We start from the raw sequence: 12,916 nt of genomic DNA on the forward strand, positions 1-12,916 counted from the left end.
CATTATTTTCTACTTTATTGTTTTTGTTGTGTGAATGCCAGCTATTTACAGCTCATTTTGTTTTTCTGTTAAATTCAGGAGGAGCTCCCAGACTCAGTCAGTCATACCAGTTAAATTTAGATATGCTAAACAACCTAGAGTACATTTTTCTGGTGTATGAAGAAACTGGGTGACTTGAAGCGACATGGATACAGAGGGAATATGGAATTAAACCCAGGTCAAATATCTGTCACCATTGCACCTCCCATGTTTGCTGGAAAAAGCTCTATATTAACATAGAGTAATTCATATATTTTATGTAATTGCTTACATAAAGTATGTAGTGACATAGAAAAGACAAGTTTGAAAATGTATATATGGCATATTAATGTGATACATTTGGGAACTTTAACTGTTTAGAAAGTTGGAGCATTTTTATTTTTACTATTTTACCCTCTGAAAGATGGCAATCCTTTTTTCTGCAATAAATATTTATGTAATGAGTCATATTCAAAAATAACAGTAATAATAGAATGTTATGAAAAATTAGTAGAGTATATAAAATATGTTTGCTGTCTCATGTACTTAAAAAAAAAAAAAACAAAAAAAACAAACTGAAAAATTTTGTGGTGGCTGAAATAGCTTTTTGCAAATATCCGTTTTAATTCAGTTAACATAAACATTGCATTGACTGATGTATAATATTTAGTTGTTGGCGTAGATCATCTATGGCTAATAATTGTAGCTCAAATTTCTTAAATATTACATTTTTAAAAGAAGCACCCAATGGAAAATTAAAATCTACAATATGTTAATTTCTACCTGCATCACTACTTTTCTGGCATTTGAATAAAATATATAGGGGGTTTCGTTTACCATTAGAAGCAGTAGTTAGATATGTAAAAAGGAAAGTATGCAAGTTGAAATAAGCCCTCACAAGGTAAATTTGAACAATTAAAATAAGTAATTGAGGTTACACAAAATGTTTTTTCTGTTTTAAGACAGGTGATATTGAAAATTTGCCAAAACGTTTCAAATGAAAGATTTTAAATTAAAAAAAAAGTAGAGCATGATATATTTAAAACACTTAAATGGAAACAAATCATTCCTGTTAAATTTACTTGAAGTATAGTGTAGTGAATATCAAAAAAATCAGTCCACTAGGAATAGTTTTGCATAGATAGACTAACAGACAAACATGGTCATGACAAGAAGTGCTTTTGCATTTTGTGTAAAAATTCCTAAAAATAAAATAACACACCAAATATATCTTTTTGTTTGTCATGGAATACATTTTTAATGAACATATAAGAAAATTGTGTGTAGTGAAGCAAATTCTCAGGGGAAGGAAAAAGAGAGTTAGTATTCCCCAATTCCAATTGATGGGCTTTGATTGGTTTGCATTTGAATTGAACTTTTTCTTGCCAGTCAATAAAGGAGAAAGACAGATGTGTTGTAGGGAGTTCTGAGACTTGTTCTGTCTTGGAAGGAAACTTCTTGTTGTGTATGTTGCCTTAGAAACATTTATTCAACTCCTTTCATGAACTCCAAAAATTCTGAAAAATAGAAAGAGCAAAGGATAATGCAGATTGGCAGATTTGTGTTTATAACATTTCAAAATACAGTATGTTGATTGTATCATAATATTAGTTTGTAGAGCCATAACCTTGTTTTAATTAGAGTGTATCATTAAGGGGATTACAACGTTTTGTGTTATACTGAGACTGGAACAATCTGCAGTGGTGTAGGTAGAATACTGCCTTCTTAGAATAATTAAGGGTATTGAAGCTCAGTTCAGTCTGTGTTTAAAGGAATACTTCACCCAAAAGACATATACATGTATTTTTTTAAAATATTTCTCCACAAACTATGCTGTGATGGCCATGAGTAATTTTTAATATATTTTTCATGCAGAAACGTTTAGAAGCCAATAGTGACCAACGCAGATGCCACAAATGGAACGAGGGGAAAAAAAATTCACATTACTTGTTTCACACAGATCATTTATTTATTCAGTTGAATTTATTTAAATATAGGGTATTTATAATAATATGGACAAAATAAAATTTAATTGCATAGAAATGCACTGTATTTTGCAGTGCAATTTCAGAGTGGCATATAGCAGGTTAACACAAGAAAACATTGAAGAAGTAAAAGTATTAGAAAGTAAGCAGGATTGTTTTTTAACTGGATTTATAATGACAATTAAGCATTGCTCACCCAACTCTAGCAAGTATCATGCTGTTATGATTCTAGTTTTTGTACTAAATATTCACTTTGTCCAAGTATGAGCTGGAAGTTTGCGATTTCTCACAATATCTATTAGGTTTATGCCGATAGGTGATATCGGCAATTAGCGGTTGATTACTTACATCACAGATGGTCATTCTTTTGCTAGTGATTTGAACCACATGATTAAACATGTTGCAATAACCTGTTTACACATGGTGCTTGTATCTCAGTGTATAAGCATAGATTGTAAAAACACTGTACACGGCATGCATTGCATTTAGGTCTACACTAGAAACTTTGAATGCTGCTTTAGCAGAAAGATAAAATTCTGATTTCATTTTCTTTTGAAAAATACAAATTAACAATCTATCAACTTTTGCCTTTGTGTGGTTTAACATGGCACATGCATCATGTGCTTTATATGTTTTACTGATAATGAAGGCCCATTTGTGACGAGACACAAAGGGTGTTTAAAAATGCTTCAGCTCTCGTTAAAGCCATAAGGTTGCTGTCGTCAGTCTTGGATTGTTCAATGACTGCTTCTGTATACCCTCGCCTCACGTTTTTCTGTATTTGTGGAAGACTGGAGCCTTTGGCCTGCTATGAAGAAAATCCTCAAGATTTCAAAAATGTACTATATATACCAGTGTTGTGGCATCTTGCCACTGGTGCTTTTTCAATATCCAAATGTGCCAGTGATTGATGGTCGGTGAAATGAGCCAAGCACTTGTAGTAGCAGCACTGCCTAAACTTGTATAGTCAGCTGGATGATGCATGTGCAAATGACTATGTAAGTCCGTCCTTTGTAAATCTCTCACAACAGCAGCTTTGGTTATATTATTTAGTCTCATCACACTTACTTGCTTTAAAGCCAAAGTGCTGCCAAATCGGAAAGATTCATTTCTTTGCTACCAATACTTTGCTATATTCAATGACTTTTGTACTGGGTGGCAATTCATGACTATTAACAAAGAGTACATCTTGTGACAAGATTGAAAACTACAGGAGTAGAGAAAAGCAATGTTGACTTACTTAAGATAGTGATACCGATTACCCAGTGATAGAGTTGCACGGTATCAGTACCAAAAAAAAAAAACAACTATTACAATGGAACAGTACCAGCATTTTGATAATTTCGGTATTAGAAGTAAATGGTAGTTTTCAAGCCCTTCCCGCATCCCAACCCTCTCTCTTCTTTTTCGATACAAGTATTAAAGTAAGAACTCCAGATTGTGACTAAACTGGTCAAAAATGCAACCAATAATAGGCTTTGGGGATTTATTTGGGGCATTCCACTTAAACTTTAATTTATGCAACAGATTCAGAAGGCTTTTTCTGTTTGTTTTGTTTGTTGAGCGAATGTTCCGTTAACTTGTGTGGTTCCCCTTGGATATCCATGAGCCGCATTCCACTTAAGGCTAATTTATGCACTTCATGCATCTGCGTTGGGTCCAATGGACATGCAGTGAAAATGATATCAGACTTGGAAATGTACGCACGAAAATATTTCTAAGTACACAGCATGGCTGACATGGCAGCCATGTATTCCAAGTGGTGAATATCAAGGAGAGGCTGGTTACACTTGTTCCAGAATGATGAACAAAGGGCTGAATATGATACAACAGGTCATCATCTGCCCATCATATAGGTCCTCAGTTATAAAGACATCTGTGCCTCATGGAGTTAAGTGTTCCTTCTCATTGGGTGCAAGTGCACAAAGGTGTGATTGTCACGGATCTCCACATGTTCATAAACATTTGTAGGCTGTCTCTTTTTATTTAGTGCATGCTTTGTGCAATATGCTGGCCTGTCTGTCAGTAAACATGCACACATACTGCCTGCTGTTTTTTTAGCAATGTACAGCGATGTAGTGAAGTATGCATTTTAAGGTTGCAGGTGTGTTATATGTTATTGTCATTTTACTGGGGTGCTCTGTGATAGATGGTAGACAGTAAACTTTGTTAAAATGTTATCGATAAATGCAGCTTTGATAGTTATCTTGTTACTTTAGTCATTTTGGTGTGCGCATTATATGTGCTGTTACCAATAAATTTTGGTACAAAGAAACATAGAAAATAAGATTTTGTAAATTAATTAATTCATTAGTTCACATTCAAAAACTCTGTACAAAAACATTTTAAAGACAATTCATTATAACAAATGCACTAATCCACTTTCATGCTATACGTGGTACCTTTCTCAAACATTTACTCTGTTATTTTTTTCTAGGGAAAAAACATTTCCACAGGAAAGACTTTGCTGTGGAACTCAAATTTAATCGCTGTCATATTACTTATTAAATATGTGTGAAAGAAATAGTTTTATGTTCTATCAAAAAAAATCCCTTGTCTGTCATGACCATCCCTTTAAATTGAGGCAGGACCTCATTTTCACAGCAGGTATCATTATCCTAGAAAGTCTTTTTTCCTGTAGATTACTTGCACAGTTGATCATAGCAGAGTAAAACTGATCAAGCTGTGAACACTGTGTAGTTAAAATGCTGCAGAGTGTTTTTAATAAGCCTATCAGACCAGGGCTCTAGAGTGCGACCTAATTTCTCAATGGTGCGACTAAAAAAAATCAAAGGTTGCACTGGTGCGACCAGCCGTTCGAGGGGGAAAAAAAATGAAACTCCGTGACTCTTAAAGTCTCCCTGTTGTTCAACAACAGACACACATTAGGCCCATATCGTGGTCTAAACCAATCAGAGATAGTGAAGGGCGGATCCCGCCCCCCCTCTGATTGGCCGTGGTCCAGATATTCCTGTACGTGTGTGTATGTTTGAAAATGCATGTGATGCAGTCATACACAGAGAGGTGAGTAGCCCATCAGGTAAACAGTGGATGTAGCCGCGGATTATGAGAGAAGATGAAAAGAACGATTGACAGCTTTTTCGTTAAGAATGTTAAGTTAGGGCCTGATCCGTCCGAAAATCATAACCAATGCTCTGACACGGAGCCATCAACCTCCCAAGTTATAGCAAGCCCCGGTCCGGAGACGGCATTAGATAATGAGCCACATACGATCGAGTCCGAGCCCACTGAAATTAAAAGGGTAAAGTGTATACATTTCAAAAGAGTGGCTTGACCAGTTTCCCTGGCTAAGATACAGTAAAGCCGATAATATAATGCACTGTATTTACTGTAAAGAGTGTGGGAAGACAATGGCCGGCAGTAGTGCATCTGTGACTGGTTCTAATACATTTAGAATTGAAACGCTGAAAAAGCACAATACATCTATAAAACACATTACATGCCGCGATAAATGCACTGCTCAAGTGTCCCCTCTCCCTGCTGCCTTTCAGCGGCAGGCAGCAGCAAACAGATCATCAGACGAGGCAGAGATGATAATTAAGTTTAACGTTGCCTACAATATTGCAAAAGAAGAACTTCCCTTCACTAAATTCAAATGCGAAATAATTCTTATGAAGAAAAATGGCATGAACGTAAACCCGACGTACAGCAATGATGTCCCGTGCGCCCAATTTATAGGAGTCATCGCTAATACATTGAAAAAAAAGACGTCTGTGCAAATTGCGAACAGTGCGTACATGGCATTCCTGATCGACGGAGACACAGATATCGCCACAAAGGAATGCGTCATTGTGTACGGTCGTATCTTGCGGAGAGGAAGACCGGTGAATATACTTATTGGACACATTGAGGTCGAGCATGCTCATGCCCAAGTCTGGAAGATTTTGATGCTAGAGAGAGTGTGGCCAGCTGGTTTAGTCAAGGCCAAAGATCAAGAAGGCCAAACTACAGGAGTTGGCCATCCGAGGGGCATGTGACTGCAATGGGGGATAGTCCATAAGACATTGAGCCATAAGATGTTCAGTTTGAAGCCCTTAAAACACTTAATTTAGATTTTCTTTTTAGTTAATTTATCTTGAGATTTTTTAAGTTTAAATTTCAGCTCAGTAAAGCACTTTAAGCACCAACACTTTTTCAGTAAGTTACCTTTCTTGTAGAATTGTGCTTGCCTTCAAATAAAGAACTTTATATTAACCAGATTGTTAGTTAATCATTTACAAGTCAATATTGCCTATATGGACAGCGATTTTAAAAAAAAAACAAATAAATAATAAATAAATAAAGTGAACTTGTAAAACTGTGGTGTTAATTGTGATGCGGTTGAAAATTTGGGTGCACCTAACTTTTGTGCTGGTGCACTGAAGAAAAAAAGTTAGGCGCACCAGTGCAACCAGTGCAAAAAGTTATAGTCTAGAGCCCTGCAGACAGTCTTCTATAGCACTTTCATCTCTTCTCTGCCTCTTTGCTATAGAAATGTGTTTCCCCTGTGAGCTGCCTGGAAAATCAACACTCTATAGCTGAAATTGTTCAAAATGTATTTTAAAAGTTTGTAGAAAGTCTTTTCTATTGATTTCATATGTAACACTAGATTCCCTGAAGTCTACAAAAAAAAGTCATAAGGTCGGGCCACCTTAAATTCCTTCGCACCCCTTCATCAGCATCTTTGTTTTGCAAATGTGTCAATCAGCACAAACAGCCTGCTATCCCATCCCCCACCAAGGCAGTTGAAGTCAAGTCAATTCTCAGAGCTAATGTCTGTTTATCTGGGTCTGAGTTGTCTGGAAATGTATAGGGTAAATAATACATCGTTATTTGGAATACAGTACACCCCTGCAAAGACGCGGTTCAGGGTTCACGGACTCAGTCATTTGCGGATATTTCCTTAGAACCTAACTATTAATTGTTAGCGGAAAGCGCAAATATCGAATGCAATTTTTTATGGCTTTTTTCGTAGCAATACTGTGCTGTAGAGAGAACAGGAAGCAACCACTGAGGGAAACACGGTTTGGGATGGTGATAGTAGCCAATCCGAGAGCATTATTCGTTTCTTCTTGCTGCTGATTGACTGCTGTCCTATGACGCATCTCCAGGTGAGTGTCCACGTGTTCTTCACCACTGAGGGAACGCGGTTAGGGATGGTGAAAGTAGCCAATTGAGAGCATTATTCATTTCTCCTTGCTGCTGATTGACTGCTGCCCAGTGACACATCTCCAGCTGAGTGTCCTCATGTTTTCTATTTTATTATTGTATTCATTTTGTTATTCTTTAATACACAAGATGTCACCAAAATGCCCTGCACCTTCTAAGGCTTCTGGCACTGAGCCCAAGCACCAGAAGAAGTTTAAAACACGCCAGGAGAAGGTTGAACTACTAGATTTGCTCCGGGAACTAAAAAGTTATACTGCAGTAGTGCGCCACTATGGCATTAATGAAAGCCCCGTACACTACATAAAGAAGAACGAAGCAGCGATCCGGAGTACCCTATCTGTAAGTTTCTGTGATAGTGCCAAAAAGGTAACGACCATAAGGAATAAAAATATCGTCAGGATGGAATCTGCCTTGGCATTGTAGATCACCGACTGCAGGAAGAAGAACATCCCCTTGGATGGTAACATCATCTGTGGGAAAGCACGGAAATTGTACCAGCAGTTTACTGCAGGAGACAATGCAGAAGGTATCAAAAACCGCAATCAGGACCATCAACAGCACCGGAGCCTGAAGATTTTCAAGCCAGTAAGGGATGGTTTGATCATTTTCAAAATCATCAATATCATTCTTCATTGGTGAGTACCCGTACTTTTTACTGTATTTTAATTAAATTATTATGTATTTACTCTACTTATAACAAAAAAAATGACAGCGCGTACCAAAGAAAACGCGCTTGCATGAGTTACAGTACGTATACTGGTAACATCGGTATTTTACATTCTAGCGCCGCAGGAGACATAGCAATACAGTACTGTACAGTATACGGGTTTACCTTTACATTCTTGTTTTAGGTAATGTATTAAGCTGAGTTTACAACAAAATTAAAGTGCTTTGGGGGCTTACTGTATTTAGGGTTTAAACTATAAAAATAGGCATTTAAGAGGCATTTTTTAACCACATCCAAAAGTCATGGTTTTTCACAATTCGCAGGTGCTCTAGGAACGTAACCCCCATGAATTCTGGGGGTGTACTGTACATACATTTAATGTGTATTCCGTGTTTACACCGATCTGGAAATGTGAGGCAAGAAGTGTTGAACACATAAAAAAAACAAACTGTTTTCATTTTATAGTAATAACAACAAAATACTGACATGAAGTGTATAATGTATGAAGACTGAAGTCCAAATATCAAACACTTTCACAAAAGGTATAACAAAACAAGTGTGCTTTTATTCAAGAATATAACCAAAGAAAAAGAAATCATTCAATTTACATGTTGCTGTCAATGAGTAAAAACCCAACAGCAAATACACTGGTCAAAAAGCATTTCGCTACTGGGAGTCTTTCACCTTTACTTTAACAAATTTCACTTGCTGACTCCAAATCTGAAAACCATTTTCATCCAATACGTCCCTTTTTTTTAGTTATGATGTTCCAGGTCTTGGACAACTAGGGTGACTGGACAGTAAAGGCGATGCTTTTCAGCATTTAAGAAAAAAGTTTGGTCTCGAGAAAAGTGAAGTCAAAATTAAGGAAGGTGTTTTTATTCCTGAAATCCGTGAACTGATGCTTGACGATGAGTTCAAAAGGAAAATGATGGCCACTGAATCAGCACCCTCATTCGTGTGGGTTTTCCAGAATTTTCTTGGCAGTCACAGAGCAGAGAATAATGTTGAGCTTGTGGAGAACCTGCTGAAAGCATATCAGCTTACGGGAGCCAGAATGTCACTGAAGACACATTTTTTACATTCTCATCTCGACTTTTTTTCTGGGCGATGTAAGTGATGAGCATGGGGAAAGATTTCATCAAGATATAAAGGTGATGGAAAACTGATATTGGGGAAAATTCACTCTGAGCATGATGGGTGACTACTGTTGGTTCTTGCAAAGAGAGACGGATGTGCAGTACAAGCGCAAACACGAGTGCCTCCAACATTTTTGGGCATGCTGACCTCACTTTTATATTGAGGTAAATTGACACAAATATGCTTTAACATGTCTCTGGTGTCATCTTCTGGTTTGTTTTCAGAATAAACACAATCAAACAATTTTGGTGGGACAAAGTCCAAACTCCAGATATCGTGTTGATATATTGATATTCAAAAGTGTCAAAACATCAATGATATGTATCTCAAAAATCTGACGTGCTAGCTTAATTACGACTTCATATATGAAATCAGTGTAAAAATCATAGCTGCTCAGTTCCCCCGTAGCAAACAAAAATATTTTTTGTAGACCAGCGATATCAATCGACACAAAGTCGACATTGTTTCTATTGAAATTCTGTTAGTACTATTAGGACTGCAGGCACAATATTTTGTGGGTGTGATATATACAGTACCATATCATCTGAATATAGAGAAATTCTCTGTTCAAGTCCTTACCTGATAATCCCCTTTATCTCATAAGCATTTCAACAGTGATCTATCTGCCAGTGACCCAATGGTGACTGCAAAAAGCAGTGGTGACAAGGGGCATCCTTGTCTAGTACCACGTTCTAGTTTAAAGTAGTCTGAATTAATATTGTTAATACAAACTGAAGCTTCTGGACTGGCATATAGTAGTTTGATCCATGCACAAATGTTCGTGCCAAACCCAAATTTCTCCAATGTAGCAAAAATGTAGTTCCATTCAACTATATCAAATGCTTTTTCTGCATCCAATGATGATAATATCCCCGGAGTGTTAGACTTTGTGTGTGAATATATTACATTGAACAGGCGTCAAAGATTGGAAGCTAAGTGTCTGCCTTTTAATAAATCCAGTTTGATCTTGTAATATTACTGAAGAAAGCACTTTCTCCATCCTTCTAGCTAGGACTTTGGGGATTATCTTAACATCATTATTTAGAAGTAAAATTGGTCTGCATGATACACATTATAATAAGTCCTTATTTTGTTTAGGAAAGACGGTAATGCATGGTGAAAAGATTTAGGTAGAATTTTATTGTCTCTAGCTTCTGTAAATGTTGCTAATAAAAGGGGAGCTAGCCGAGTTGAGACTTTTTTTTTTTTATAAAGTTTGGCATGGTAGCCATCAGGGCCTGCTGCTTTCCCACTTTAGTTTATAGCATCTAGTAATTCTGATAGTGCCAGAGATTTGTTCAGTTCCTGAAAGTACTTATTTGTGGTATCTGTAATGCATCCAGAAATGCATTAGATTGTCTTGTCTTCTATAAACAAAGTAGAATATAATATACTTAAAGTAGTCTCTGAATGTGTACATTATATTTTTATGGTCAGTGATTTTGTCTCCATCTGTGTTGTTGATTGCTGGGATTGCATTGTGAACTTAATGATTGTGGATTTGTTGAGCTAAGATCTTAATAGCTTTTTATCCATGTTCATAGTAATGAAGTCTTGAAAAAATTATTTATTCAGTTTCTTTAGTTGTTAAAGTGGTTGAGTTCTGAATGCAGAGCCTGTCTTTTCCTATAAAGTGCCTCACTTGGACACCTGGCATGTTCTTGATCTATTCTAGTAATTTCACCGATTAGTTTTGATGCCTTCTTGGTTTCCAATTTAGTTCTGTGGGAAGGATATGAGATAATCTGTCCTCTTAAGAAAGCCTTCAGGGTTTCCCAGAGTATTCCTGCAGAAACCTCTGAGGATGTATTTGTCTCAAAAAAAATCAATTTGTCTGTATATAAGTTCTGTACAGTTGGTTAAGATGCCATCTGCGACATGAGTATATGGGGCATAATGATTTTAGCTCCAAGATCAAAGGGGCGTGGTTGGAGATAACAATAGCGTCGTACTTACAAGATTTAATCCTAGGCAAGAAATTGTTACTGTATATACTCACAAATAAGTTGGGACTTGATTTTACTGTGTAATTTCTGGTATTTTATAATGTCAGTCATATAAGTCGAATGTGGAAAACTCACACTATTGGTCCAAGAGATTTTGATATGCTAACACCCACCTGAGAGAGTAACCACGGGGCACACTGCCTTTTTTTTCTATGTGGGTGCAGCAATGCACTGTATCAGTTCATGCTCCTAACCTCTCTCTCGTGCCTACGTGACCACATGGTACTACCCGAAGTATTCCAAATCAACGTTTACACTGATTTGTGTTTTTTGTATCTCATACCCTCATACACCTTTGTCGTAATAGCATCCCTTATCTACGATGGAGCGTTTGATCAGAAGAAAATACAGGGTGGTCCAGATCTAATTATGCAGTTATGAAAAGGCGAACATATCGCACCCACTGTTAGTCTGACAACCATCTCCCCACCATTTTAGAATTCAGGGCAGGTGCTGCCATCTATTGGCAACAAAAATAATTTTTTGAGAATTCTCTATGTAATAAACTTAATAGGTTATAGCTTAATGAAAATTGCATAATTAGATTTGGACCTCCCTATATGAAGCTGGTTTTAAATTAAACATTGTTGAAGTAGCGAAAGAAATTGGTAACTGCACTGCTGCGTCAAAATTCAATGCGTCTAAGAAATTGTGAGATTGGAAGATCTAAAAGAAGATGTAAAAAAAAAAAAAAGTATCTTAATTGTTGCATTTTAGAATGGGCAGTTGGAGTCTGATTTTCTGGTTAATTTTTCGGGTTTCAATTCCTGACTAATACGCGAGTATATACGGCATCTACAAAAATAATCAATTCTTGAGTAGCAATGATGCACTGGTGAGTAGAAGGAATATGCTCTTGAGTTTGGTTTTAGAAATCTCCAGGTGTCTGATAAGTTGTGATCAGTTACAAACTGTGTAATTTTCTTTACAGTGTTAGATGTCATCACCCTTATGGCAGGAGACCTGTCTAGGTCTGGATTTAAAACACAATTAAAGTCCCCAGCAGTTATAATTTTATGAGTGTTCACATTGGGAATGGATGCAAATAAATTTTGGATGAAGTCCCTTTCATCCACACTGGATGTATAGATATTTATCAAAATCACTTTACTGTTAATTAAATTACCCATGACAGTTACTTATTTCCCTTCAGGATCAGATATTACATCTGGTACTGCAAATGAGACTGTTCTATGTATAAGAATTTCTACACCTCTAGTTTTTTTTTTTTTTTTGTAAAGTTGGAATGGAATATTTGACCAGTCCAGTCTCCTGTAAAAATACTATTTTAGCATTTTGACCTGTTAGGTCAGAGGATACTTTCTGTCTCTTTAAATCGTGATTCAGACCTTTTAACATTCCAGCTCACAAAGTTAACTGTTTGGTCATGGAGACTTTGCTTCTGAACTTGTATTGGCATTTTTATATTCTTAACTTAAAGTAAGACAGCTTTGACCTTAATTTCCAATTTTCCAAGGAGTTATTGCCATGAAGCCTATTTTTATGTTAGGACTTATAATTAATCCCGAGATAAGGCTTTTTCAGAGAGACAAGACAACACATTTTCAGAGAGATAATTTCACGTCCCACGAGACAAGACTTGCACGTAGAGATGAACCGAAAACCTAACAGGTCCTATCGGGGGTGGAAATAAAAGACAAACAGTAGAAGACAAAGTAGAATGTCGTTAAGAAGAAACATTGGCACAATACACATGCAGAGCAGGTTAGAGATTATGAAAGTATTAAAATTTGAAAGTCTCAAATAATTGATAGTAAAGATCGCAGTAGTGCTAACAAATGGAAATTATTACTCGGTGAAGTAACGGAACAGCAAAAAGTGATAGAATATATGGACATAGGTGATATGACAGAAGTATGTAGATATTGTTTAGGTTTAAAGTTTAAATAAGTTCATAAAGCACAGAGAAT

General features: G+C 36.5%; 1 protein-coding gene across 1 annotated transcript in view; it reads right to left on the reverse strand.

Annotated features, from left to right (window-relative positions):
• Positions 1-1,250: 1,250 nt before the first annotated feature.
• The window catches only part of tnnc1b (troponin C type 1b (slow)), a 48,072-nt gene continuing 36,406 nt past the window's right edge, over positions 1,251-12,916 (reverse strand). The window contains exon 6 of the mRNA XM_039773978.1: positions 1,251-1,535. Coding sequence (XP_039629912.1) covers positions 1,504-1,535 — 32 coding nt within the window. The 3' untranslated portion in view covers positions 1,251-1,503. The remainder of the gene's footprint in view (positions 1,536-12,916) is intronic.

The sequence above is a fragment of the Polypterus senegalus genome, chromosome 13 (assembly GCF_016835505.1).
Source record: "Polypterus senegalus isolate Bchr_013 chromosome 13, ASM1683550v1, whole genome shotgun sequence".
NCBI lineage: Eukaryota > Metazoa > Chordata > Cladistia > Polypteriformes > Polypteridae > Polypterus > Polypterus senegalus.